This window comes from Dromaius novaehollandiae, chromosome 1 (genome assembly GCF_036370855.1).
Source record: "Dromaius novaehollandiae isolate bDroNov1 chromosome 1, bDroNov1.hap1, whole genome shotgun sequence".
Lineage (NCBI taxonomy): Eukaryota > Metazoa > Chordata > Aves > Casuariiformes > Dromaiidae > Dromaius > Dromaius novaehollandiae.
The window spans coordinates 141,287,418-141,312,273 of NC_088098.1; the positions used below are offsets into that span (position 1 = coordinate 141,287,418).

The 24,856-nt window shown below is 36.4% G+C and overlaps 1 protein-coding gene across 2 annotated transcripts in view; it reads left to right on the forward strand.

The window, feature by feature from the left end:
- The window catches only part of PUDP (pseudouridine 5'-phosphatase), a 76,587-nt gene that overhangs the window by 11,543 nt on the left and 40,188 nt on the right, over nucleotides 1-24,856 (forward strand). For both annotated transcript variants that reach the window (XM_026110838.2, XM_026110839.2), the window contains exon 2: nucleotides 15,734-15,952. In XM_026110838.2, the coding sequence (XP_025966623.1) occupies nucleotides 15,734-15,952 (219 nt within the window). The remainder of the gene's footprint in view (nucleotides 1-15,733; nucleotides 15,953-24,856) is intronic.

Consider the following 24,856-nt stretch of genomic DNA (forward strand, 5'->3'; position numbering starts at 1 on the left):
TTTAGGAATTTACTCAATGACCTTTCTCATTGCCTGGTACGTACAGTGTTATAAAATACCACTTTTTCCCAGCTAATTAGTATATATTCTGTGACCTGATGTCAGACATGTTGCTGTAGCCCCAGTGTATCCTTTGCTCTCTGAAGGAGATGAGCTGGTCATTTCCTGTGGTCCTTTACACTCGTGCTTGGTTTTGCTGAACTGGTTGGGTCGGCTGCCAAGGAGCTCAACCCTCTTGTGTGCTCCTGGTGTTGACCATGTCCGGTGCGTAAATACTGGCTCGCTCAGCTTGGCCGTGCGCTGTGAACGGCTTTCCTGTGCTGGGCATCTGCTGGGTCACCATAGCTTTGAGATTGTGCTCTGTTTTAATCATTCCATTTGGGTGTAACATAAAATGTCATGTAGTAGGTATTCAAACTGACCCTTGTTTGATTACTGATCGATCGTCGGAGGAAGCCCCTTTGAAATTCTATTGCGATGTTTTCCAAGTTTGAAACTGGTGCTGTTGATTCAGGAACACTTCTGAGGAAGAGCAAAATTATGTGCTGATATTGAGAGCTCAAGAGGGGAGCTAAAGACAATGCATGTTTAATGAAAAAATTGGGATTATAGTTTATCAGAAGGGCTGAAGTGGGAGAAATTATCAGTGTCAACATGAAGCACGAGTATACTGAGATATAATTTAATTTCAGTAAATAGTTTGTTTTGTGGTTTTGAGGGTTTTTTAACAGATGAATAAAACAATTTTTGTAATTTACATAGAGAGAGCTCCTTTGACCTGTCTCTTCAGGGCAAGAGAGTAGACCTCTGTATGCCTGTAAGGTGTCGTAACCTTGGACCTAACCTTAGATAATGTCATCTTTCTGCTACAAGGCCATTGTTACAAAGAATTACACTACATGAAGTGGTGGATCTTTTTGTGCTAGGAGTGAATCCTTCCCTATAGCATTATATTATTACTGGGCTAACAAAAAGGTTGTTGCTTTGTGGTTCAGGGGATACAGAGCAGCAAAGAGTGTACCACACTACAATAAACTGCTAGTCTTTAAAAATTAAAAACAATATTTTATGGGAAACATATCTCAGGAAAATGAAAATATTTGGCCCACTGAGGTATTGTAATATATCCAGTCATTACTCTACTGCCTAATAACTTCCATTGTAATTATTGTCATAGATCATTTTTTATGATATTTATTCTTCTCCCATTTTTAATTTAAACTACTTCATTTTCCATGAGTGAAGACATATAAGAAAAAATAAAGAGCAAGAAGAAGTGTTGCTGTTATGCTACATTTATTTTTGTGTTGTAGAAATCTAAATATTTTATGTGAGTTAATTGTAAATTGTACAATATTTTAAAATTTCATTTTTTAAAAATATCACTTTATATACCATGTTATACCAGTACCAGTTCTAGCAAATTTTTTTCTTTAAAAACTGAATTTTCTCTTAGACATAAAGACATATTTAATTTTACCTGCTGTTTGTATTCAAAATTTTAAGGGAATTCCGGTGTGGTTTTTTTAGCTGCTTATTAGCTGAGACTTCATACCTTTAGAAGAAGCTGCATCTCCTAAAAATCTTGCATTATACCACTACTGAATTTCAGAGCAGCTACAATCTGTGGTGGACCACCCAGCTCTGGTCCCTGAACTATCCTGATGGGAAGGCTTTCCAGAAGCTGCTATAGCACAATCATTGCTGCGCAGGTAGATTTTTTTCTGATGAACAGCAGGATGGTGGAGGGGGGAAGCTGGCTACATATATGTGTGTTGGGACAAGACTTGAAGTCAGATATGGCCACAGTGCTTTTGGGTTTAGAGTGGCCTAGCAGAATTCAGAAGTAGCCTATCAGTTCTAAAAGGTGTTTGCTGGACCTGTGGGAGCAAGTGTAGTTACTAATGGCAAAACCGACAACACAGAAGAGTTCATCCCATAGTTCAACTATATGTATAGTTTCAATTATATTTTGTAAAGTTTAGCAGTCATCATGTGACAGCTTGGGCTCTGAGAAACCCTCTGTGTTTTGATGGCATCTTAGGAAATGCCATAGGATTGGTGTTTTTCTTCTTTGTTTTATATTTATTTTTGTTTAAAAGGTTCTTCCAGACTGTTCTTTAAACTGTGCAATTAGCATTGCTTGGATAAACTATGATGGTATTGCTTTTATCACAAATTTGTTTCACAAACAGAGGAAAGTCTGTGAAGTGTTCATCATAGTTTTTCAGAATTTGGGCTTTCCATATTAGCTACATTTTTGTATAGCTATCCATTGTAAACTTGTTTCATGGACTTCAGATCTTTCAAATATTATTCATTTAGTTTTGAAATTTCAACAGAAATTTTCCACAATAAAAATTGCCAGAATTTTCTATGAAAACATGCAATTCCTAGATAAAACTTAGAGATACAGGGAGTGTCTTTTCATGTGTGTGTATGTATACAAAAGAGGGGATACTTCCATTTAAAGTAAGTATTAAGATAATGAGTGGCTTTTCAGTAACTCTTAAATTGCCAAAGAAAAATGCCTTAGAATTACTTCTAGACTTTTGTAAAGAAGTCTTTTATCCATAATTGAAAGTTAACAATAAAACTGGATTATACGGTTTATGAATTAACTAGATTTTGTTTTTCACTAGTCATAGGTCTTGGCTTCAGGAGTTCACATTTTGGAATCTGTGTACCTGGTACAAGTCACATCTGCCTTACACTATTAAAATCTGCTCTCTACAGAAATTTTTCTACATTTTTTTTTCCCCAAGTTACTGTACAAGGTAGTTAAATAGTGTGTTAGTGGGGATTTTTCTCTCTTCCCTTCTCATTACCCTGATTAACTGAGAAATGGCTGTATATTCTTAGAAAAAGTTTCTACTTGGTGGGGGGAAAAAAGAAAAGTCAAATCCTAAGATTTCCTGCAAAACCGTGGAAGTGATTCCCCTCTTCATTCATACCTTTTTCTAATATGGTAGTTCGAATACAAAATGGATTCACATTTTCTTTTTCTTCCTTCTGTCATAATTGCAGCTTTGGGAGGACTAAAACAAATGTTGCTCTTTGACCCAAACATTTGTGTATTTGTGTATAAAGGAAAGAAAGGAAAACTATCTTTTTCCCTTGTGTACAGTAGATATTTAGCTTACCTTTCTCATATATTTCTCATAGTATCTTGCCTGCTGAAATTGCAAGCTTCAGTTCTCTGCTTCATATTCTAATTGTATATACAGGGAATTATGTTTCCCTGATGTTCTCACTGAAGTCTTGAAATCTTCGTCCTATCTGAGTCTTCTTGACTTGACTGCTGATTTTGGGAGTGCTTATCGTAATTTTCCCCCTGAAGCCTTGTTCTTTCTTGCATTTCTTTTTGCAGGTTAACACAGCATGGAAATACATGATTCGAAAAGAGTACTGTTAGAGTGGTTACAAGGTGCCCAATACGTAGGTGTTGTACCATAACAAAAGTGTAGTAAGGTGTACCTCATAGAGATAGCTTTTTCCTTGACTGGAAGTAAAGGAGTTGACAGAGATGTTACAAAATGCTGAGGTTCTGTTTAAATGACAGTGCATGCTTCTTTCTTTCAAGCTATGAAAGTTTTTTTTTTTTTTTTTTTTTTAATTGAGAATACAGGCCCAGAAGCATAAATCAAATATTTAACAAAACAGTTTCCAGGAATGATGATTACAGGTATTGGATAACTGTACTTAATGGTAGCCTAGTTTGAAAAAATATATTACTCACCTGAATTGCCTATAATGAATCCTTTTAGACAGCTGTAGACTACCACGGAAGCTGTTTCACAAGCTAATGGTGATGCGTTTTAATAGCTTCACTAGGGACAATGTAGCTGCTGCCCATTCCCAGTTGAGGACCTGCTTCAGCTCTTCTGATGGTTGATAGGAGAGAATTAAATTCTCAAGAGACATGCTAGATTTTCGATTAGGAAAAATAATAATAAAAGAGTGCTCTTAAGAGAAATCTCTTTTCTAAAGGAAATAACTTAATGTTTGTTTCATTTTGTTTATTTCTATCAGCTAAGTTTTAAAGCTCTAAAAAACACAGTGAGTTTATAGCAGCAGCAATGACAGGCTGACAGACCTGTAGTAGTGCCAGGGTGAAAAGCATCAACCTAATAAAAGAAAAAACATCCAACTTTTTAGTTTATGACAAGCTCAGTGACTAAAATTGTCCTTTAAATAGGGTGGACTCTGTAGCCATGTTTTATAGTGTACAGCTATGTTTTCTTTGATTGCAATATTTCATACATTTGGATTCTGTAAACTGTATTAATAGTTAGATTTGCTCTTCAGACAAGTAACAAAAAGTCATTTCAGCTTGTTGATGGAGTAATAGATTTGCATTTCTGTGCAGAGTTTTCCATCTCTTTGAAAACTCCTATCTAGAGGCCACCAAAAAGGGATAGTCTGTGGGGTATTTGTGTCTTTTCAGAATGGAAAGGCCCCTGGTGACCTGCTGTTTTATTATTATTGCAACTTGTATACTTTCTAATTCTTTTTTTTTCATTATATTATAAAACATCTAAGTGACCCTGTCTAGGACATGCAGTTGTACCTTGATGATTTCAAAACATGGTGGGTCAAAAGGTGTAGCCTTAGGACTTGATTTTTTTGTTTGAACGTCAGCTCAGTTCAGTTTATTCAGCAAATGGAATAGTAACATTTTATTGTGCTGATCGTAAGCTCGATTTTAAATCATGCAAAGGATGTTAGTGTTAGGCATTCAGAAAATACATGAAGAAAGCAAACAAACCAAACAAAAAGATGGACGCTTAGCATGTAAACAAGCAACTGATAATTTTAGAGGAACTCTGTGAATAAAAGTATAAATGTCTAGAACTAATTAGGATTTAGAATATGCTGGCTACTTCACAGTAACTGCAAATGTGCCTTCTTATCTCTAGATAAAAGTGAGGAAGCTTGTTTCTCATGCTTGATATGGTGAGCAGGCACAAAGATATTTGAGACTGAATATTTAATTGATAGGAAATCTGTATCCTGGCCTTGGAACTCACTTGTATTTGATCATACATTGCATGTCTGTAGGATTCAAGCCTGGAATAGTAGACATCAGATCTTTGTTGGAACTGCTTTTCAGTACTGTAATAGGAAATTGTAATGGAACTGGACTTAGTTTAAGACCATGCTATTTGGAAATTACTGCCTGTGTGGACAGAGAAGCATAATACAAAAGGTCTGGAAAACATTAATTATGCTCTTTATTTACTTACTTACATATTTTAGACCATCTGAGGTTTCTTGCATTAAAAAAAAAAAAAAAAAACTAATACGAGAACTTTCTGTGCAGTTATTCCATTCTTGTCATTGGAATTGAGAAAGAATAGCATAAAGTTGCATATATTATTCTTATTTTAATGATCTCTAGCTGTTATTTCTGCCACACCTTGGCAGGTGTTCATTGAAGAGACTAATTTTCTTCCTCATTTCCTGAAGCTTCTCACCCCTCTCTAACTGTGAAGCTGCCTGATACCTTCAAAAATAATTTTGCCATTTACAAGCAGAACAATAGCAGTGCCTTTTTTTTTTTTTTTTAACATGATTTCAGGTTAGTTGCTATGGAATTGGTAATGCATATCTTATTTATGTTTAGAAACAGTGGGCTTGACTGTCTTTCTTGCACCGTTGTCACTTTATTGATTTCAGTGGATTTGTTCCTAATTCTTACTAGTGAGGGAAAGACGACTAGGTATTGTAGGTTAAGCTGGTTTTTATTTTTTTATTTTTGATTGTTTGTTTATTTTTTGCTTTAGTTTTTGATTGGAGGGAAGGATGTTGGGGCTCCTTTGGAAACAAAACAAAAATGTTGCTTTCATGTCCTTATTGAGCATATGTTCTACTAGCCTGTCTTCTGCAAGTGTTGTTGCAGTAGAACTAAGTGCACTACAGCAAAGTTGTTCCTGTGTCAGACTTATTAAATCTGAACTACAGGAGAGTGAAGCTGCTTGTGTCTCAAGACATAAACTTTGGCCTCTGCTTGCAGAACTAAGGAAGGAAGAAAGATTGAGTGAAAAGGGAATGACACCAGGTTCGGTTCACAGTATTTCTTTTTGTTTTTTAGGACATTAATCACATGGAAGAATGAAATGATGGAATAAAGTTTCTTGCTCTCTTTGAGTCTCTGAACAAGTGTTTTTTATTTCACTTAATAGGATACACAGTAGTGTTTCATGTACTTCTAAGCTGTCGTTCAAAACAGCCATAACATTTCAGTTACGTCCAGAAGCACACTCTAGCAAAATAAGACCGAGCATCTCCCCTTTGAGATAGCTGAAAATATAACCTTAATAGCTACCGTCAAAGAGTCTTCTTCCAGCTTTGTATTTCTCCTGCAGTCCTCGTGTGATTTGAGTTCAGTAACATGTATTTTTTTTCCAAGTCAAAATTGAGATTCTCTGTCTAAACCCTCTTGTAATCACTGTATTCATTCAGGATTATAATGTGGAAAAGTTTTATGTTGTCGTATAAAACATCTCTGGTACTGTTTTGTTATTTTCCTATGTTTTAAACAAGAGATAGTACTTTAGGTTAAATTCATTTTGATGGTTGTAAATCTTACACTAGCATAGAATTGTCATAATGCGCTAAAATAATGCTATATTAGTTTGATCCAAGCATGGGACTAAGGGGTAGACCTGTACTTAACCTCCCGCCTGCCTGCTAGGATACGCCATACTTAGAAAAGAATTAAAACTTAAAGTATCTGTTTGACTGGGACTGGATCCATTACCAGATAACTTCAGGTATGTGGTGTATGCCCAATTTTTAGGTGGCATTTTTAGCAGTCTTCCTAAAATAAAATTCTTTTTTGTGAGCAGCGGAGAGAGGCTGATGCTTTTTCAGGTCTCTAGATGGAGATCGCTCAGGCTCAGGTGGTTTCAAACTGAGGTGGTTTGAATCCCTCTCACAAGTGTTTTGGATCAAATATTCAATTTTGAAATGTCCCTTCCATGTCTTATAGGAACTGTAGTAGATGCCTCATATTTACTTTTGTCATTCAGGCTTCCTGATCAGTCATCTGCCATAGTAAGTAAAGATTTTGTATGAAGGGAGGTAGAATTCTTGGGCAAGTCCCATAACCTCATATATAAACTTTTACAACAGAAACCTTGCTCAAAATACACTGGTAAGATTTTCCAGTTAATAGAGGCTCTATTATTGGTTTTGTTAGTATAATACTATGTGTTAGTATTACTGGGTATACTTCATTATATATCTGGAGAGTCTGAATATTTCTTGCAAAATTTCAAATCTATATTGGGAAGAAAGCTGTACAGCTGTTTAGCAGCAGGGCATGGGCAGTCCTGAAAATTAATGTGTAAATATTCCTGAACGCAATAAAAGGAATCCTATTAAAAAACTGTTATTGCATACTGAACTCTGTAGGTGGCAGTCTATTTGGGAATACATGTATTAGTACAAAGATCTGCTACTGATAGCAGTCTGACTGCTGTTGAGTAGCTGTTACAGAAGGGTTTCATTTCCTAAAAGCATGAAAAGTTGCTTTCTGCCAAAGCAGGTATAGGGATACCTGAACACAGCATCTGCTGTTCAGGCGTGATAGGTGATAATCCATTATTTAGCTTTGAGTGCTCTGAGCTGCAGCTGTGTCTGATTTGGGAGTCAGTTCTGGAGAGTGGAGGAGAATCCTTGCTGTCACAGCAGGAGGTTTCCGCAGGCCCTTTTGGAAATGCTGCATGCTCTGAACCTCAGCCCCACATGGGAGGAGAGGGTTGTGATTGCCTGACTTCAGAGCTCTATGGCATGCCTGGTTCAAGGGTCCACACTCCGCATATGGTGTTGGAAGTATCTTAAATTTGGTATCTGTTCAGCAGTTTTGAGATTTTGTACACTGTTTTCACATAAAGGGTGATTACAGCTCATAAGATAATTTTCAGTTTGCTCTATCACACATGCCCCATGAACCTCAAAGGTCTGAGACTTTCTGTGTTTTAGTTTTTAGTTGTAGTTAGGAGTTCTTAGCATACAGTTACTAAAGAGATACTGCCATTGGGTCTTGCAGTGTTTCTGTAACTTTCTTCTGAATGTAGGCAGTCAGCCAACATGAAATTTTTTCTTTCTTGGAAAATCAAGCACACTTACTACATTTGGTTTTCTCTTCCACCACAGAGAAATTACTGCATCAGCAGATTTACTTCAGATTTTTTAAACACTCCTGATGGAGAAGGAAGAGATTAGCTCTGTTAATCTGTAATATTTTTATACTTCCTTTGTGGTAGTAAATGTTTGATGAATTGCTGCAATTAGGCTTAGAACGTTGTCCAAGGCCACACTGGAAAAACAATATTTCTATTTTCTATTAAAAGTCACTCTGTCTTTTGAAATATATCCACTGTTTAGAAAACTGAGTGAGCTATTTGGACAGTATTCCGGGAAGTGATTTAGAAACATATAATGCTGAAAGTCAAATGAGTTCACAACTCTCCTAAGTCTTTAAAATATATATGTAATCTCCTTCTGGGCCAGCAAAAACTTGCTGATATTAAGAAAATCAGTATTTGAAAAGAACTGTGATGTGCTAAAGAGAATTTTCTTTGATCTCATTTTAGGCTTTTTTGGAGGGAGGAAAAAGATTGTCTGCTTTCCTTCTTCTCCTCTATCCCCTCTCCCCACCCCAAGACTCTTCTTTCTTTTCCTTTGTTGCGTGCTTTAGGTTGTGGGTTAAACAGACCAATTTTGGTACATTTTCTCAAGGAAGGTTATGTTTCTTATAGCTTCTCCTGGAGAAAGTACATGTTAGTTAAGAAGATATATTTGGTTATTCCTCTTCTGACTTTTATAACATAGTGACCTTTTTGCTTTCATTTAGCTTATGTAGTAATTTTATCCATGTGCATTGGGGTATCTCATTTCAAAATAACTTTTTAAACCCTGTGTTGCGTTCCTCAGGTCAGTGAACTGTATAGCCACGTATTATCAGCAATATATCAAGAAGAAGAGGTATCTCCTTAGTGAAAGGCTAAGCTTCTCATTAACGTGTTAAAAGCTGTTCTTCCAAGAGCCAGTAACTGCCCCTCTGGATGAGAATAGTCCTTATGTAATACCATTGCCATGTTATAGTAACTCGTGCTAGCGACACTGTATCTCTTGCCAGACGTGGGCCTTGTCATATGCGTTTTAAGAAGCTACACCTCTGCTAGCCATAGGCTTGACCCCAGCAAGCACGAGGTGTCTAGGCACCACATCAGCTGCTGTTTGCAGTGATTTGCTGATTGCAGTGATCAGCTGCAGTGATTGCAGCTGTTCTGTTTTCAGTGGTTGTTTTCCAGACCTATGTGAATGCCTAACAAAGCAAAGAAGTCTGTTACTGTGATGCAGTTACTAGCATTCATTATTTTTAAACTAATGAGGGCGTGCACATAATTGATGTTTAATCAGGATAGTTTCATAATGTTTAAAATCATATATATTGTCTGCTTTTTTCAAAGTCGGGTTCCGTGGTGCCCCAGAATTGAAATGTAGACTTTCTCTTACTTTTGCATGTGCAGTTCTGTGTTCGTGGCAGGATATTTATTTACAACTCTGCATCAGAACAGTGTTGGCATGGCTTATTCTTGAGAGCTTTCTTTCGCCTCCCTGTGGCATTAAAAAGAAGGGCAAGATGTTGCAGTATAGCTAATCTGCCAAGTCTAAAAGCAACAAAAAAAAAAAACCTAACAACTTAGGTTCTATGACTTTTTTCTGTTTTCAGCAGTTTTTGACTCTGAGGGTCAAAACCGTTGTGTTTTGTCAGTCGGATTGGGATAGGTTTTTTGTTTGTTTGTTCTTTTGCATGTGAGGAATGCTGAGTTCTCTTGCAGTAGCTTGATTACACCAGCTGGAACTTTTAGTTACTCAATTGTTCTAAAAGCAAATACCACAAGAAGGGTGCTCATAAAAGTTTGCAATGTTGCTTGATGCTGTCTTGCATGTTAGAACCCAATAGGAGTTCATGAAGCTATGCTTAAGCCCCTGGAAGTTACCCATGCTGTTAGTCTGATTCCCTAAAGCCTGTCTGTTTTACAGCAATATGGAGAGAAGTCAAAGGAAGAAGCTATTTGTTTATATCTGGTATAAGTATATGAATATTCACATCTGGCCCTAATGTTATGGAATGGTTGTATTATCAATGATATGTATTGTCTATATATTTTGTAATTGGAAGGGGAGTGCAGTTAAAGAAGGATAATATTCAAATGCCAGAAAGCTTTTAATCTGGACTTTACTGTTTTATAGGATAAGCATGCCAAATTCTCACTGAAGGAAATTGTAAAGATAGAAAAAGAGTGGAGAATGAATTATGCACCATGCTTTATTCAATGGAATAGACTATTACTCCTTCAGTGACTGGTTTTTACAACTCTTTTGGATTTTTTTAGTCTGCCATAATACATAATTCCCTTTTTTACTTAATTGTTTGAGCTGGAGCTGTAATTGATATACTTTTTCTGGATAGTAATATCTTGAATCATTTTCTGGGTCAGGAAGATGCTCTTTGTTCCTTTCGGACTTTAGTATCCAAAGGCCATTGCATTCCCAGCCTTTTTTTCTTTTTTTCTTTCTTTCTTTCTTTTTTTTTTTTTTTTCTTCTCTCTGCATACCACGAGCACCAGCAGGCTCTTGTGAGTTTTGTGGCTAGTTATTGGTTGGTTTCGTCTTGGCAGTGGCATTTCCTAAACTCTGTGATAGCCTCCATACTGTTTGAAAATGTGGTGAGGGTACTACTGTTTGCTCATATCCTCAGTTATAGGGACCTTTCAACTCTTTGTTTGTGTGATGAAACAAATGAAGACCCCCTACAGCCTGTGGGGAGTGCTTAATGTCACCAATTGAACAGCAAAAAGCAAAGCAAAATTGTCCACTTTTATATTCTGGTTTATAATCATATTTATATCTTGGTGCCCCAGATGAGCATTTCAGTAATTTGTATGCCTTCTTACACTATTGCATATCCCAAGAGGATTAAAGGAACATTGTCAGAGACTGAGAGTAAAACAAAAGTCGTAGTAGTCTGTGTTTGATTCAGTATTGATAGTGACAAAATCTAATGAGATTTTCTCATTCTTGGGCCAAAATCATGTTAAGAGTGACTGGTTGTATTTGAATTTTCTAAACTGAATACCAAAGACAGTTCCCTTCCACTTATGGACAGAAATCTGCTTCAGAGCTATAGACACAAGAAGCCTATTGTTTGAATATAACTTCTCTTTGTCCCCCACGAAAATAAAAATCTTGTTGAGTTTAGGCATCCAGGATCTGATTTTGACTTTTTAGAAAATGTTGAATGCATATGATTGAAATTCTGTTTAGATTTTTTTAGCAGAGGAATAAATCACAGATATGTTTCTTCAGGGAAGCTTGGAGTAAAGATGGGATAGATGATTCAAGCAAAGAAGAAATCAGAACCAATAGCTTTGATGAGCTTTCATCCCTACTAGATTTATGTCCTTGAGAAGCTGGAAATTATTTTAGAATTATAATGAATTCAAAAAGCATATAAATAACTAAAAAAACAAGTTCCTGATTCATTCGTGAGGTCATAAATTTTTTGTCTTAATCCAACTTCTTGATGTGAGAGTGGTTGATAAAGCTGAGATTTAGGTACCACTTTGATTGCTGTAGTCCTAACATAGATAGGTTTGCACTTCTGATTCTGACTCTGCCGTGATTTGAGCATCATGGCATGCTGAGCCATGTGCATGATATGCTGAGCATATCATAAACACTAAGTTTTACAATATAGTCTGATGCCAAGTTACCTTTAGGCTTTTCTGAACATGCTTCAGCATATTTTTGTGCTGGATCACGAGTTGAGCAATCCAGCGCCTCTTTCATTATTGTCACTTTGTTTGTATTTATTGTGACTGGCTTTTATACACTGTAAACAGCACCAGTGGAGCTGCCTGTGCTTTTTTCATAGAAGGAGAATTGCTATAAAAATGACTCTTGAGATGATATGTAGCAAGGGAGTAAGTATCACTCATTCCCAGTGAAATGCAGTGAGTGGATGGGCAGTACGTCATGCTAATGATGTGCATGTAAAAGATATGTCAAGGAGTGAGAGCTGCAAATATGGAGGGTATTTTGAAAGGCACAAGAGAATATTTACTGCAAGTAGCAGGGACGAAGTCTGCTGCTTTTCCTTCCCACTGTTAGAACAGGCCACTGCCACATGCATCTTTGTGTTTTCACATGCGTTTCTAATGGGAGCTGGAGCCTGATTCATTTGCTTAGATGTATGTGTTTATTACCATCTGAGATGCTGTAGGGCATCCAGCCAAGCCTCCAGCTGCTTTTGCAGTAAGGTGTAGGCCTCACACAGTTCCTTTTTTGAATGTCAGCTATGTGTAGATTTCTTGGACATATTAGGGTGTCTAAGATATCAGGTGCCCATGTTTAGGCATTTGAATTGAGCCTCTAATTCCTTTTGGTTATCAAACATAAATGTAATAAAATATTTTTCTCTGAGTGTTAGGTTTAGTTTTTCTTTGTATTGCAGATTTACATTACTTTGAAAATAATATTGCTTGTTATACTTAACACTCTTTAGTCAGTTGTTCTATGGATTATTTCATGTTATCAAGGAGGAAAAAAGCTAGCCCAGCTCTCATTTATTCAGCACTTTTTTTGTGTTACCCCATTTCAATAGGAATAAGAAATCTTGAAGTTGTATTGCTACTTAGTAGTTAGTTACTGCTATAAGGAGGATGTATAGATATTACTTAGTCTTCAGCCAAAATGAATATAGGTCCTTATCCATTATGCATGTATGCAGGAAGCATGGCTTTTTCAGTACTGGTCTCCTCAGATTGTGACTGGAAATTATGGGGGGGGGGAGATTTCCCCCACTTTCCCCTGATTTCTGCTTTTATTGATGTACTGTAGTGGGACATACCTACTTGAGCAAGTGTCCATAACTATGAAGAATTTTTCCAAACTACAGTTCTTAATAATGGAGCAGTAAGGCTCGACGAATCTTTTATCATCAAATCATGGGAATGAAAATCTTTGTTTCTCAAGAATTAAATACCTAAAATTTTGCAGAAGGTCATGAAACTCGGGGTGATGGTAATTGTCATTGTGACTGAGTTAGTGTCCAGAGTCCAAATGTTACAACTTCAGGCAGAGTGGAAGAAGTGATCTCTTTCAAACAAAATCTTGTTTTTTGTTAGCAAGTTCTTTTAGCAGATAATTAATGAGTAAAGGGAAGGAAAGAAGGGATTTTGAGATCTTGTTTTTTTAAGCATTTACCTCACTTGAAGCACAAGTAGTATCAGTAGGGTAGCTCACATTTAAATTAGATTTATGCAGTGATTTACTTTTATTTTTCTTGCTCAGCACTGTGAGATCTAAGTTCAGACATAATATGAATGTGATAAAATTAATTATTTTAGTAGATTTTGCTCAGAGTTGTTCATGAGTGCTGTTTAATTTGCAAACTGCAACACTGCAGAGCAGATTATTTTTATGTTAGCAATTTGGACATTATTAAGAATTTCTTTAAGAAGAAAAAAGTCAGTACACAAGTCTGGTATGTGATTAAAATGCAGGAGGCTATTTAATTGTGTCTTTTTAGCTACATCGTTGAATCAGTGACTTTTGAATAGATTAGCACATAATTATTTTAGAACTCTGTAGAATCTTCATGTTCTATAATTATGCTTTTTGATTCCTTGTTTTGTTTTATTTCTGCTTAGTTGGGTATTCATTACTGAATAGGATGAGGATTAATTTTCAATTTCAATTTTCAACTTTAGGAAAGAGGTTTGTGTCCTTCACCTGGTGAATGTGAGATCTAAAAGAAAAATCAGTGCCTCAGAAACTAGGAAGGAGACAACTGAAATTTTAAGTAGTGTACTGTCAACTCACCTCCTCAGCTTGCTGAGAGTACCACCTGGCAGTGTCAAGTGAATAGGCTTTTTTTTTTCTTTTTCTTTTTTTCTTCCCTTCTTCTTGGCAGCTTGGCATTTCTCAAAGCCAAGTCTCTTGTGTTTCTGCTGATTCAGAACAGTACTGTGATATATTTCCTGTGCTTTACTGGTCCCCAGGATTACTCCTAACTTTTTTTCTTAATATATCTGTTTGAGAAGCATCTGCAAACAGTAGTACAGCTGCTATTATTTTCTTGCTTTCATTTTTAAGCTGAGAGATTGTTGTGGTCCATTTGCTGGCCTGTTAAACGGTGCAGACAAGTTGGATCTTTAGCAGATCCTTTGGCTCAACTTCCCTTCTAGTTACTGAAGTGGAACGTGGACAGGAGTGTTCTGGCAGGCAGCAGAGTGTGTCTTCTGTACTGTTGTGTGTTCACGTGATGCTAGGTGAGATGATGGGAAACAGGCCCATATGTTTCTCATTTGATTTCAAATCAGAACCATCTGCTGCTCTGAGGACAAGCAGATTACTGTGGTTAAGCAGTGAATGTTTGTCAGAGCACAGGGAAGATCTTCAGGTACATTGTAATCATGGGCTCTACTCTTTCTTCAGTCTTTTGTCTTTATAGTGTCCATGTTAGAGGTTACAGTTTAAACTCTCTGTTGCATAGTTCTTACCAATTCAGAAAATGAGACAGTATGCTCTTGAATAATTTCAATTTTTATTTTCCCTCTAATAAAATAGTTTTTCCAAGGCAAAGGAATGTGCTGATAAGTAGAGTCCCTAGTGTCTCTGAACAAATCCCACTAAGAGTGACTACCTTGTTTCCTTGTTTTTGCTTTTTATTGCTAAAGTGATAGTATTACTTTTACCTTTAAAGATACAGAAGGCCAAGAAATGCATCCTTTAGGATGGTTAACAGCAGTAGTTAGTGTTTTAAAGGAGAGTCTACTTAAAAAAAAAAAAAAAAAAAATAGAGTGGTACAGAAAGCTACTGTTCAGGATCTCTGCTAAAATGAAGCCAGACTAAAAGGTCGAAGACGAAGGGACTTCTCCCCTGCCCTCCCTTTTGGTATCAAATCAAATGTTATTGCCCTTCTTATTTAAAGATTTGTCTGGTGGGAAGACAGGAAAGATTGTTAGCTTGTATTCTTTTAAAATTAGACGATTTTAAAAACCAGAACCACCTTTCACACAGAAACTGAGAGTTTCACTGGCACAATCCAGTCTGAAGTTTACTCTTGCCAGAACTCCCCCTAGAAATACAAGTGGGTGCGTTCTGCTTGAATAATCACATGTAAATGCAAGGCGCCAGCAGCACTGTAATAATGACTGTAGTAGCTTTTGAAGGCACTGCGAAGCTTCTGTTCAAAAATGTTCTTAAATATTTAACTTTTTTTTTTTGCAGTTTACATGGAATATGCAATTACATCTCCTGAGTACCAGATTTCCTTCCCTGCTTTTCTTTCTCAGTCGAAGAATAAATAGAGTATTCTAATTAAGACATTGCTTGCTTACCTGTATGGTAAACTGCCAATGCAAAACAGAGATGGTAAGAGAACATGTCCAGGTAGTTCTTTGCTGTGACCCTCAGTAGCCTTCTCTTAATGCAGAAATGGCAGCTTGAAAAATGAGGTACCCCCGAGGTAATCTGAGGAAGCCTGGCTTCCCCTCTGCAAATGTGGTGAGGCAGTTTTGTCTTTTGAGTTTTGACATAACCTTCAGCTCCTTGCAGATAATCCTGTGGCCATTTATGCGATGTCTTGTAAGACTGGCTGTTCAGCTGGCTGCACATTTCTGATCTTTTTTTATTGTTATTTTTTGACAGATACTGAACGTCTCTACACAGTGGTGTTCCAAGAAATCTGCGGGCGTTTTGGAAAGGCCTATACCTGGGATGTGAAATCCTTGGTCATGGGTAAAAAAGCCCTAGAAGGGGCACAGATTATGCTAGATATTCTAGATCTTCCAATAACCAAAGAAGAGTTATTACGTGAAAGTAAGATGAAGCAGGAGAGAATATTCCATACTGCTGAACTGATGCCAGGTATGCTTCTCTTTAGTATCTGTAAACTGCTTATGGAATTACTTAAATACTGACCAAGGTAGAAGTTTTTAAGCTACCTTTCACATAAGCTTCTCTTACAGATTCAGTTTCATCATTTGGTTTAGCAAGTCTTACTGAAATCTGTCTGTTGTTTACCTGTTAAAGAGCTAATGTATACAGAGCTAACATATAGAAATATATAGCTAAATATATAGAAATATATAGCTAAAGAGCTAACATATATACAGAAAAATTCTTGTACACGTGGAGATCAGCTGCTTTCTATACATCTTTTAAAGAAAAAAGAACAAATACTGGATAAATATGCAGGAATTCCCTTAGTTTCATAGTCCAGACATGTTTTAAAATGGTTGCTGGCAGCTGTGTAACTTAGCAGGTTAGTTTTCTCTGGCTGTGTGTGTAGTCTGGCTTTGTTAAGCACAAGCACACCTCTACATGTACAGGCAAATGTGTTTTTTCGGGTGGGATTTATCTCACTTAAATTGAACACTGAAAGTTAGACATGGCATGTGAGCTAAGTGTTTGTCAATAGAGAGGGAGGGTTGTTCAGGTTATCCTAAAACAGGTGAGCTTAACTACCCTCTGAAGATGTTTGTCCTGGTAATCTCTACAATGCATTAATGATAACATTTTAATTTTTTTAGATGCATGTTTATATCTAGTTTCATAATCCATTAAGAGGATGAAAGCTAAAAATATATGATATGTTAGGAACAAATAAAAAGAAACAAAAAGAAAAGGTATAATTTCTGTAGGCAGCTTAATAACTCGAGAATCTTGTGCAGTGAACCTATCTAGATATCTCCTGTCTTTTATATGCTAGATTTTTCAAATTGTATCTTTCCTAGTAACAGGTCTGCATAAAGCTGTAAGCCTAGTTAAACTCTGTAGGAAAACAAGAAAGATGAGGGGAAATGGTTTTCATTTTTCATGTCAGACTTCTGGGACTAACTTTGCAAATATTTCTTTTGTAAGATGAACAAAACACCTTAGTCTGGGCTTAGCAGATGCCAGATGGACAGACTGGGGAAGCATTACGAGGCACAGAGAAAAGTCACAGTAATGGAACAGCACAGGTAATAGTTGCCATTAAGCAGATACCCTGTGTCTGCTGAAGGCTGTGATAATGTGGCTGAGCTGGCTCGAACAGAAATTCAGAGGTGATAGAACAGGATAGCCAAAAAAAACATTAAGTTTTGCACTTTTACTGCTTTCAAAAAGTGAATTCCAGGCTCGCTTAAGCTGGGCTACTGTAGATGAAGCAAGCAAACTTTTTGTTGGGACAAGCATATAAACGCTTTTATCATAGCCAGAATTGTTAACTGATTATCCTTTCAATTTAACTAAATATGTACAATAATTTTCTTTGGGCTATATTCTAATGCAGAGTTTATTTGAATTTAAACTCTTTATACTTGTTGGCCATTGTGGGGAGCAAAGGCAGCCCTGGTCACTGAAGTAATGGGATATGTCCTTTACTTGATAGCAAAATACAAGATACAGGATGAATTGCCATGTGTTTTGAGAAAACCAGCTTGATATCAGCTGGCAATCTGAAATGGCACTAGTTATTTATTATTTAGTTTCTTTAATGATTGACCTAAGCTTAAATCTGATAACTAGATTTTTTTTATCTGGTAACTTTCCCCTGCCTCTTGTATCTTCTGCAGATGTTAATTAATGTAATCTTTGTAGACTTATTCTATGGCCTCTTGCTGTTCTTTAATTAAGAGTGGACTTCATGCAGGTGTTGTGTAAGACATGGGGCTGCCAAGGATGTGAAAAAACAATGGTGACATTTTGGGCTTGTTATGGGTAAATTCAGACTTGTTACGGGTAAATTCAGGAAAGTGAAAGTTAATTGTCTCTATTAATGACATAGGATGACTCTTACATGCTGAGACTCTCACATGCTGAGCCTCTCACTGGCTGTCTTTTGGCAGATAATAGGCAGGTGAGGTTCTGCATTCAAGCAATTTCTACAGTTTTCCAAAAAATAAGATTCAAAGTTGGATTGGTGTAGAGCAGTGCTGAATGACAGCCAATGAAGTTTAAAAGGTTACTGAAGCAGAGCAGCACTTGTTTCTTTGTAGGGAGGACAGAGAATGAACTGTTACATGTTCATGCCAGTTACAGCAATGGTAACTGCTTTAATTTCCAAATCAAGTCATTGACTGTTAGGTCAGTACTGGTTAAGGATGGGATGGAAGTTGCATGAACATACAGTTGCCAAAGCAATTCTTCATCTGAGAGTCTGTATTGGAACTGTATCATCTCACATGAAACAGCCTTCTGAGATGTTAGTGGTAGAAGACACAAGTTTGAAGATTTCAGTATGGCTTAGGTGACTGGCATTACATTTCAATACATCAAGCTGTGGTCAAAATACAGGTTTCATCTATGAAGATTATATATCTATTTCTTATTTGGAATTTTCAGCAAGTACTTGAGAGTTTTTCACTGTTAGATTTGATTTTGTTTCTGAATGAATCATAGGGCAAGCTAGGATTGATACAATATAGTAAGGAATTATCCAAGACAATGCTGACAAGGTGACAGGGCTGCCACTTGTGTTGCTTATCTAAATATTGCTCTCAGAGTACACACATCATCTGCAAGGATAATGTAGCAGACTTTCTGTTTTTTCAAACAGGGTGTTACATTGCAATGAAGTGGATTTTTAGACAAATGAGGACTGTAAAGGAGGGGAAGAATAAGGGTGGAACATAAGAAAATTACGTATGTACATTTGCCTATACATGTATAGGTGTGGTTGTGCTTAACATAAATCGAGGATATACACACAGCCAGAAAAAAATTTGCTTGTTGAGTTACACAGCTGTCAACGGCTCCTGTAATCATGCCTGGGTTATGAAAGGTCTCACAAGACTCCTAGCAATTGCACCAAGTGGTAGATGGCCCCACCTCTGTCACTCTATCACCATCACAGCAGCAATGCTGACCTCACTTGAGGTTTGAGAGTGTGTGCAGATAATGAATAGCTCTGTGCTGCTGGGCTTGTAACTGTTGTAGCATGCCAGGCTACATCAAAAGTTTTTTTTTTTAAATCAGTTTGTGACTTAGGTGAACAGACAGTTTCTCTTTGTGTTGTGAGATTTTGTTTTTCTTTGTTGGATACTTTTCTGTGTTCAAAGATTGACGATGTTTTTAGTGTAGAATTGCTTTTATGGTCATAATGGATTGTAATCGAATCAGCTAGAAATTCAATCAAGCTGACAAAGCTCTGAATGCTAATGTTATCTTTTCTTTGATTAAAAAGAGTGATGAAATCTTGAAGAGTTTTAAGTTTGGTCTGACATCAGATTCAATGTGGGGACTATAAATGATTTTGAAAGAGAGGAGCAATCTCTTCATACAGAGGTTATATTTATCCCTGCGATTTCCATTTGTTCACAGCTGGACATAAATCATAGAAGATATGCATAATACATACATATTATCTAAGTAGTTAATTTAAACAATGCACAGAGTATTTTGGTTTCCTTTAGTCTTTTTCTCAGCAGTAAACTTTTTCTTTCAGATACACACAGAAGGCTCACAGACTGCTTGTTTTGAGTAACATGTTGTTATAGTAAAATGAAGCGGTACTGAATACGGGTCTCTAAAGAGCCATAGTTTTGGTGCCCCAGGGGTCAGGTGTCCTCTGCTCTCATGCTGTTAGCATGCATAGAAAGCTAACTGTATGGATAGAGAGAAGTGGTGACAGAAGAGCAGCACTGTGATAGATGTGTATGAAGTTCTTAGAGGGAATGCTGAAAGTCTGCGAAAGGAGTGTGAGGAGTACATGGGTTCATAACTTGCTGGCAAGCCCTGTGAAGAAACAACATAGTGGCCAGCATAGTTCTTCCAATAAAGATTTAAGTGCACAAGGCAGAAGTCTGTTGACTGAGACAGTGTTCTCTAGAAAAGTCTGTAGCTGTGCTGTTTCTTCTGCAGTATATGCTGCATCTCAGCTACAAGACTTTGCAAGCATAGTTGTATTAGCACAGGCTGCACTGTGTAGACAAACTCCAAAAGTATAACAGAGAAAAGAGAAACAAAACAGATGCATATGCCAATGAAGGAAAATGGAAACAGGGTAAAAGAGACAGTAAATTAACTGGTCAAGCATGACACAAAAAAGAAAAAGAAAATGAAGATTTTTGAGAGAGTGTAAGTAGTTTGGATTTTAAAAAGAAAAAAAAAAGGTAAGAAAACCTAAGCATGTGTAGATAAAACAATATTTAGACAGGAAAGTATTTGATTGTCAATGAGACAAAGAATTTTTCCTCCATTAAAAAGAACTGTGAGAGATGTTTTTCTGTTTCAGTATCCCATCCCCCAAAATTTGTATTGTTCTTTATCAAGCAATTTGAACGTAAAAAGCAGCACATTTCTTATCAAAATATGTGGAGAAAAGATAGTTCCTTTGGCTTATGATTACAGTTGACCGTAAAATGGATGTTATTGATAATACTCATACTTAAATGGCTGAATGAGAGTGGCTTGTATAGCTTATTGAAGTAAGGAGAAGGCAATTACAATTAACTGGAGACAGGTATATGCAGTGATTATGAAATACAAACAGAAAATATGAATAGCCCAGGAAACTAACTAGATAAATAATCAAATAATCAATAGTTGCTTTGGAGTGAAAGAAAGAAGACAATTTCATGAGTAAAATGTCATAAGTCATTCAGTTTTTCTAAAATATTTTTGTAGTCCTCAAACCTATGTCAAAGGCTAATCAGCAGTTGTAGATAGTAATAATGTTACTATCTTTGTCATAATCTGGAGCATATGAAAGAGAAGGTTTGAAAGAAGAAGTAATCTTTCATTAAACCAACTGAACTGACTAAAAACATTGGAGATGCTTTTGGGCTTAGAAGCTCTGCTTCAGACCAGCTTTAAAATATCCATTGGCCTTTTGTGTTTTTTAGGAGTTCACATGTATTTGCCTTATGAAAGGAAATAAGAGGAAGACAAAAAGTACTCATTTTAAGTAAATCTGAAGCTTTTATCATTTTTCATACATTTAACCTCTAGCTTTTTGTAATCCTTTAGCTTTAACTTTCATCTGAATCTGAAAATACGCTGTCAGAATCTATGAAAACTCCCCAGTATATAACCTGATTTCATTGACTACTTGATGTTTACATTTAATTAGTATAAAGAATATATTGTATTTATGGTTCTTCCCTCCCCCTCCACCCCAGTATTTACTATCCTGAGCTAAAGGAATCCTATGTTATACCATTTCTCTGACTGTTAGAAGTCTGTCTAACACTATTTTTTTGAAGAGTGACCAAACACATTGGGAGGAATATAAGATGTGAATTAATATATATGATGGTTCCATGTTCCAGCTTGCCAAAACCTTTCTCAAATTAGATGGCATGTCTTAGATGAAACAGTTAGAAACCATAAAGGGATGCCTGGCCCAGAACTGTGGGCTGTTCAGGTTTTGTCTGAAGGTAGGAAAGGGGGCGAGACATCCACTAAATGACCTTCTGTTCTAGCAAAATGTGTTAGCTTTGAAATAACAAGTTTAAAAAAAAGTAATAATAATTTTTCCCTCCCCCCCCCCCCAAAAAAAAAGAACACATATATATGTATATGCTCACACATGTATATGCACACACTCCTCTCTACTGGTCACTAATTTCCCATTTCTCTTCCCGGGATTGCATAATGCTTAAAATGCTGTTAATTAGTATTTAGATGTAAGGTGGCATAGGTGACACATAAATGGCACTCAAGGAAGGAATAAAGAGATAAATGAGAGGTATGGTATGTTGTGATATTCATGAAAAGATTTGCCACCCGAAATGCCGCTGTTTGTTAAATTGAGGCCTTCCAATCCAGAAAAGAGTTCCTGTAATGTGATTTTGAAGTAACTCGAATAAACTTGAATAAAGGCTAGCTTTTCAGTTGTATTATGATGCTAGCTTCTTGTGGTCCTCCTTTGATGGTCTTGTACTTCTTGTGGTCCCACAGCTTATGCTTTTGCTTAAGAGAAGGCATTGGGCAATTCCATTCATTTCTAAGGTTTTTTTCTTACATGGTTTAGGCTAATATTTTTAGGAATGAAACAGACTTTTAGAAAAGACTGTGGGATTGTCTGTCTTGGCCAGAGCATTTACATGATACTGTGACTGCACTCCATGCTGGCAGTATGCAAGCCAGCTATATTTCTTAAATCATAAGTCTGTAGGATTTTGTCCATGCTAATAAGCCCATCTAAAAGTGAATTTTCAGGTTAAGGCCCTGGGCAAGCTAGTGTGTGATTGCCTGCCCTGCCTACATAGGTATGCCTATTCAGTGAATAAACTGCAAGCAGAAATGTGAAAACCAGAAATTATTCAATTAAGTGATGAACAGAAAACTGAAATTATGGTTTCAATGCCAAAGTGGCATAAAAATCCATTTCTTCGTCTCATATGTTTTCCCAGTTTATAACGGAGCTCCTTTTCTTGTCTGTCGTGAAAAACTTTGTTATAGTCTACTATGACACGTTCATAGAAGCCTCAATTAAAGAAAGAGAAAAATCAAATCAAATAAAATGTTACAAGACAAAAGTTTGGCTGGTGACTTGTATTAGAAAAAACAGAAGAGTTTTAATATTATCTCTGTATTAGTCTGAAGGCATTTCCCAAGAAATAGATCTGAATCTGAAATTCCAGAAGTGATACAAGTTAAGAATACTGTATTCTGTTCAGTGATGGACAAACACCGGAAAAAGGAAGATAAGAAAATTGGAAAATATAGCAAATAAAATGTAGCAAAAATACATATGTTGTTCAGCATTCTGAAGTATAAAGTTAAAATCAAAATTCCCATTATTTTCCATCAAAATTCCCATTATTTTCCATCAAATTGAATAAGCTTTTAGGAGTTTGGAGTGTTTTATTAAGTTTGACTTCATAATGAATAATGCCGTTAGATTATAAAATGTGATAACTTAAAATCCTGTGGAAAACAGTGTCATAATAGCACATAAATTATTAGAAAGGGACTATCCTTAGACAGCTGTTTTAGCATAGCAGTCGTTTGGTTTCCTGAACTTTTGCTGTATATGTTTGTATTGGTCAATGAAAAGGAAAAAGACAGAGTTAGCAGAAGGGTCTCTTGTTCAGTACAAATTTTATCCTTAGTTTATCAGCTGATTCAATTTATTACAGTCACCTTGGTTTCAGCTGAATCCAAGGAGAATGAAGAGAACACTAGTAGAATAATGGAGGAAAAATACTTTTCTTAAAAAAAAAAAAAAAAACAACAAATTTTATGTATTTATTTTTTCCTGAAACTTTCAGAAAAGTGCTGATCTCTTCCTTTAAAATGCCTCTGTGGTTTCAAGAGAAATAACTGTTTTCTCTTGGTTTTGTCATTTTTTGGCCTCCCTTTTTTGGCCTCCCTTTTTTTTCTTTTCAAAGTTGTTAATTTCATTGGCATTTGTGATTAATTGTGTTTTAAAGATGCTGATGTTTAAAGTTAATCCTTTTTTTCAGCTTGCTTAACTAAATTCAGCTTACGATTTAATTTTTTCCACTTAATTTTCTTTTCATTAGCCAGCAGTGTGTAACCATTCCATGTAGAATACACAAAGCTTCAGTCTCTGTTTTAAAACCTAACATGGAAAGAGATGGAGGAAAGAAACTTTATTTACCTTTTTCATTATTCAAAAAGAGTGCAGTTGGAAATGAAGTATAGCAGTGTTGGTTATTTTCTCCTGCTTTTCCTGATATATTTATATATGATTACCTGAAGAAATGACGATGTGCTGCTGTTGTATTTATATTGCATGAGGAATGTGTCCTCCTGATACAAGAAGAGAGAACCTTATTCCTTTTGATTTTTTTTTCTTTTTTTGTTTTTAATTGATGGCTGCTTGATTGCAAGAAGGAAAAAAAATAAATGCTGCATGTGGGCTAGCTTTCATTAGGAGGAATGGAGAGTGGTCCAAACAAGCCTACTAGGTGTGTTGCTCTGTGAGGGGTGGGCCTGAATCCCTTACACAGTAATTACAAGTAAGGTGGAAGTTAATGAGTTCACAGGAATTTTCACTGCCTATCTTCATGGCTGTGGAGTTTTCAGTTGGCTGTTCTCAATGTAAACAAAGTCTTCGTTTGATTGAAGTCTATGTAGCTGTGGCAGATATAACAATGAAGCGCAGTTCAGTGGAGGCTTCTTGCAGGCCTCCTTTAAATCAGTTCCCCACTTCTATTGGCTTTTTCTCCAAATACAGTACAAGAAAGATACCATCTTCCTACTGAAGGACTGTATGCAGAATTAGTAAAATGGTTGTATTAGTAATTGGATATGATGCAAAGTTTCTAGAGCTAGTGTGGTGGCAATTGATTCAAACAAGTATGAATTTTGCTGTTCTGTAGCTTTTACAAAGAAATAAAAATTGAATGAAAACATTTTTCAACTGCTTCTGTCTTGAGCATCTTAAGTCATGCTGTTCTTTCATATGCAGTTTCTTGTTTCTTCCCCACACAGCTGATTTACCCATTGTATATTTATTTTTTCTGTCCTACCTTGCTGTTTTTTCACATGCAAATAATCATTTTAAAAATTAAATATTTTTATTAAGGGAGATTTTCTGGAAAATGCAAATCTTTGCTCTCTGGCGGTATTGGGAACAGCTGCATTCTAGCTCCCTTGTAGCTAGAGAAGCCAAACAGACAGAGAATGCAAACGCACACAAGTATTCACACACTGAAATCATGATATGTGCCAGGGGAATGTAAGAGAAAACCCTGAAGAAATAACCTTTCCACAGCAATGCTTTTCCATAGCTGGCTACCTCCAATAAAAACTTAGAGTAAACATAGCCTGTGACAAATGAACCGAAGCTCTGATGCTGTGGGACTGAAGGAA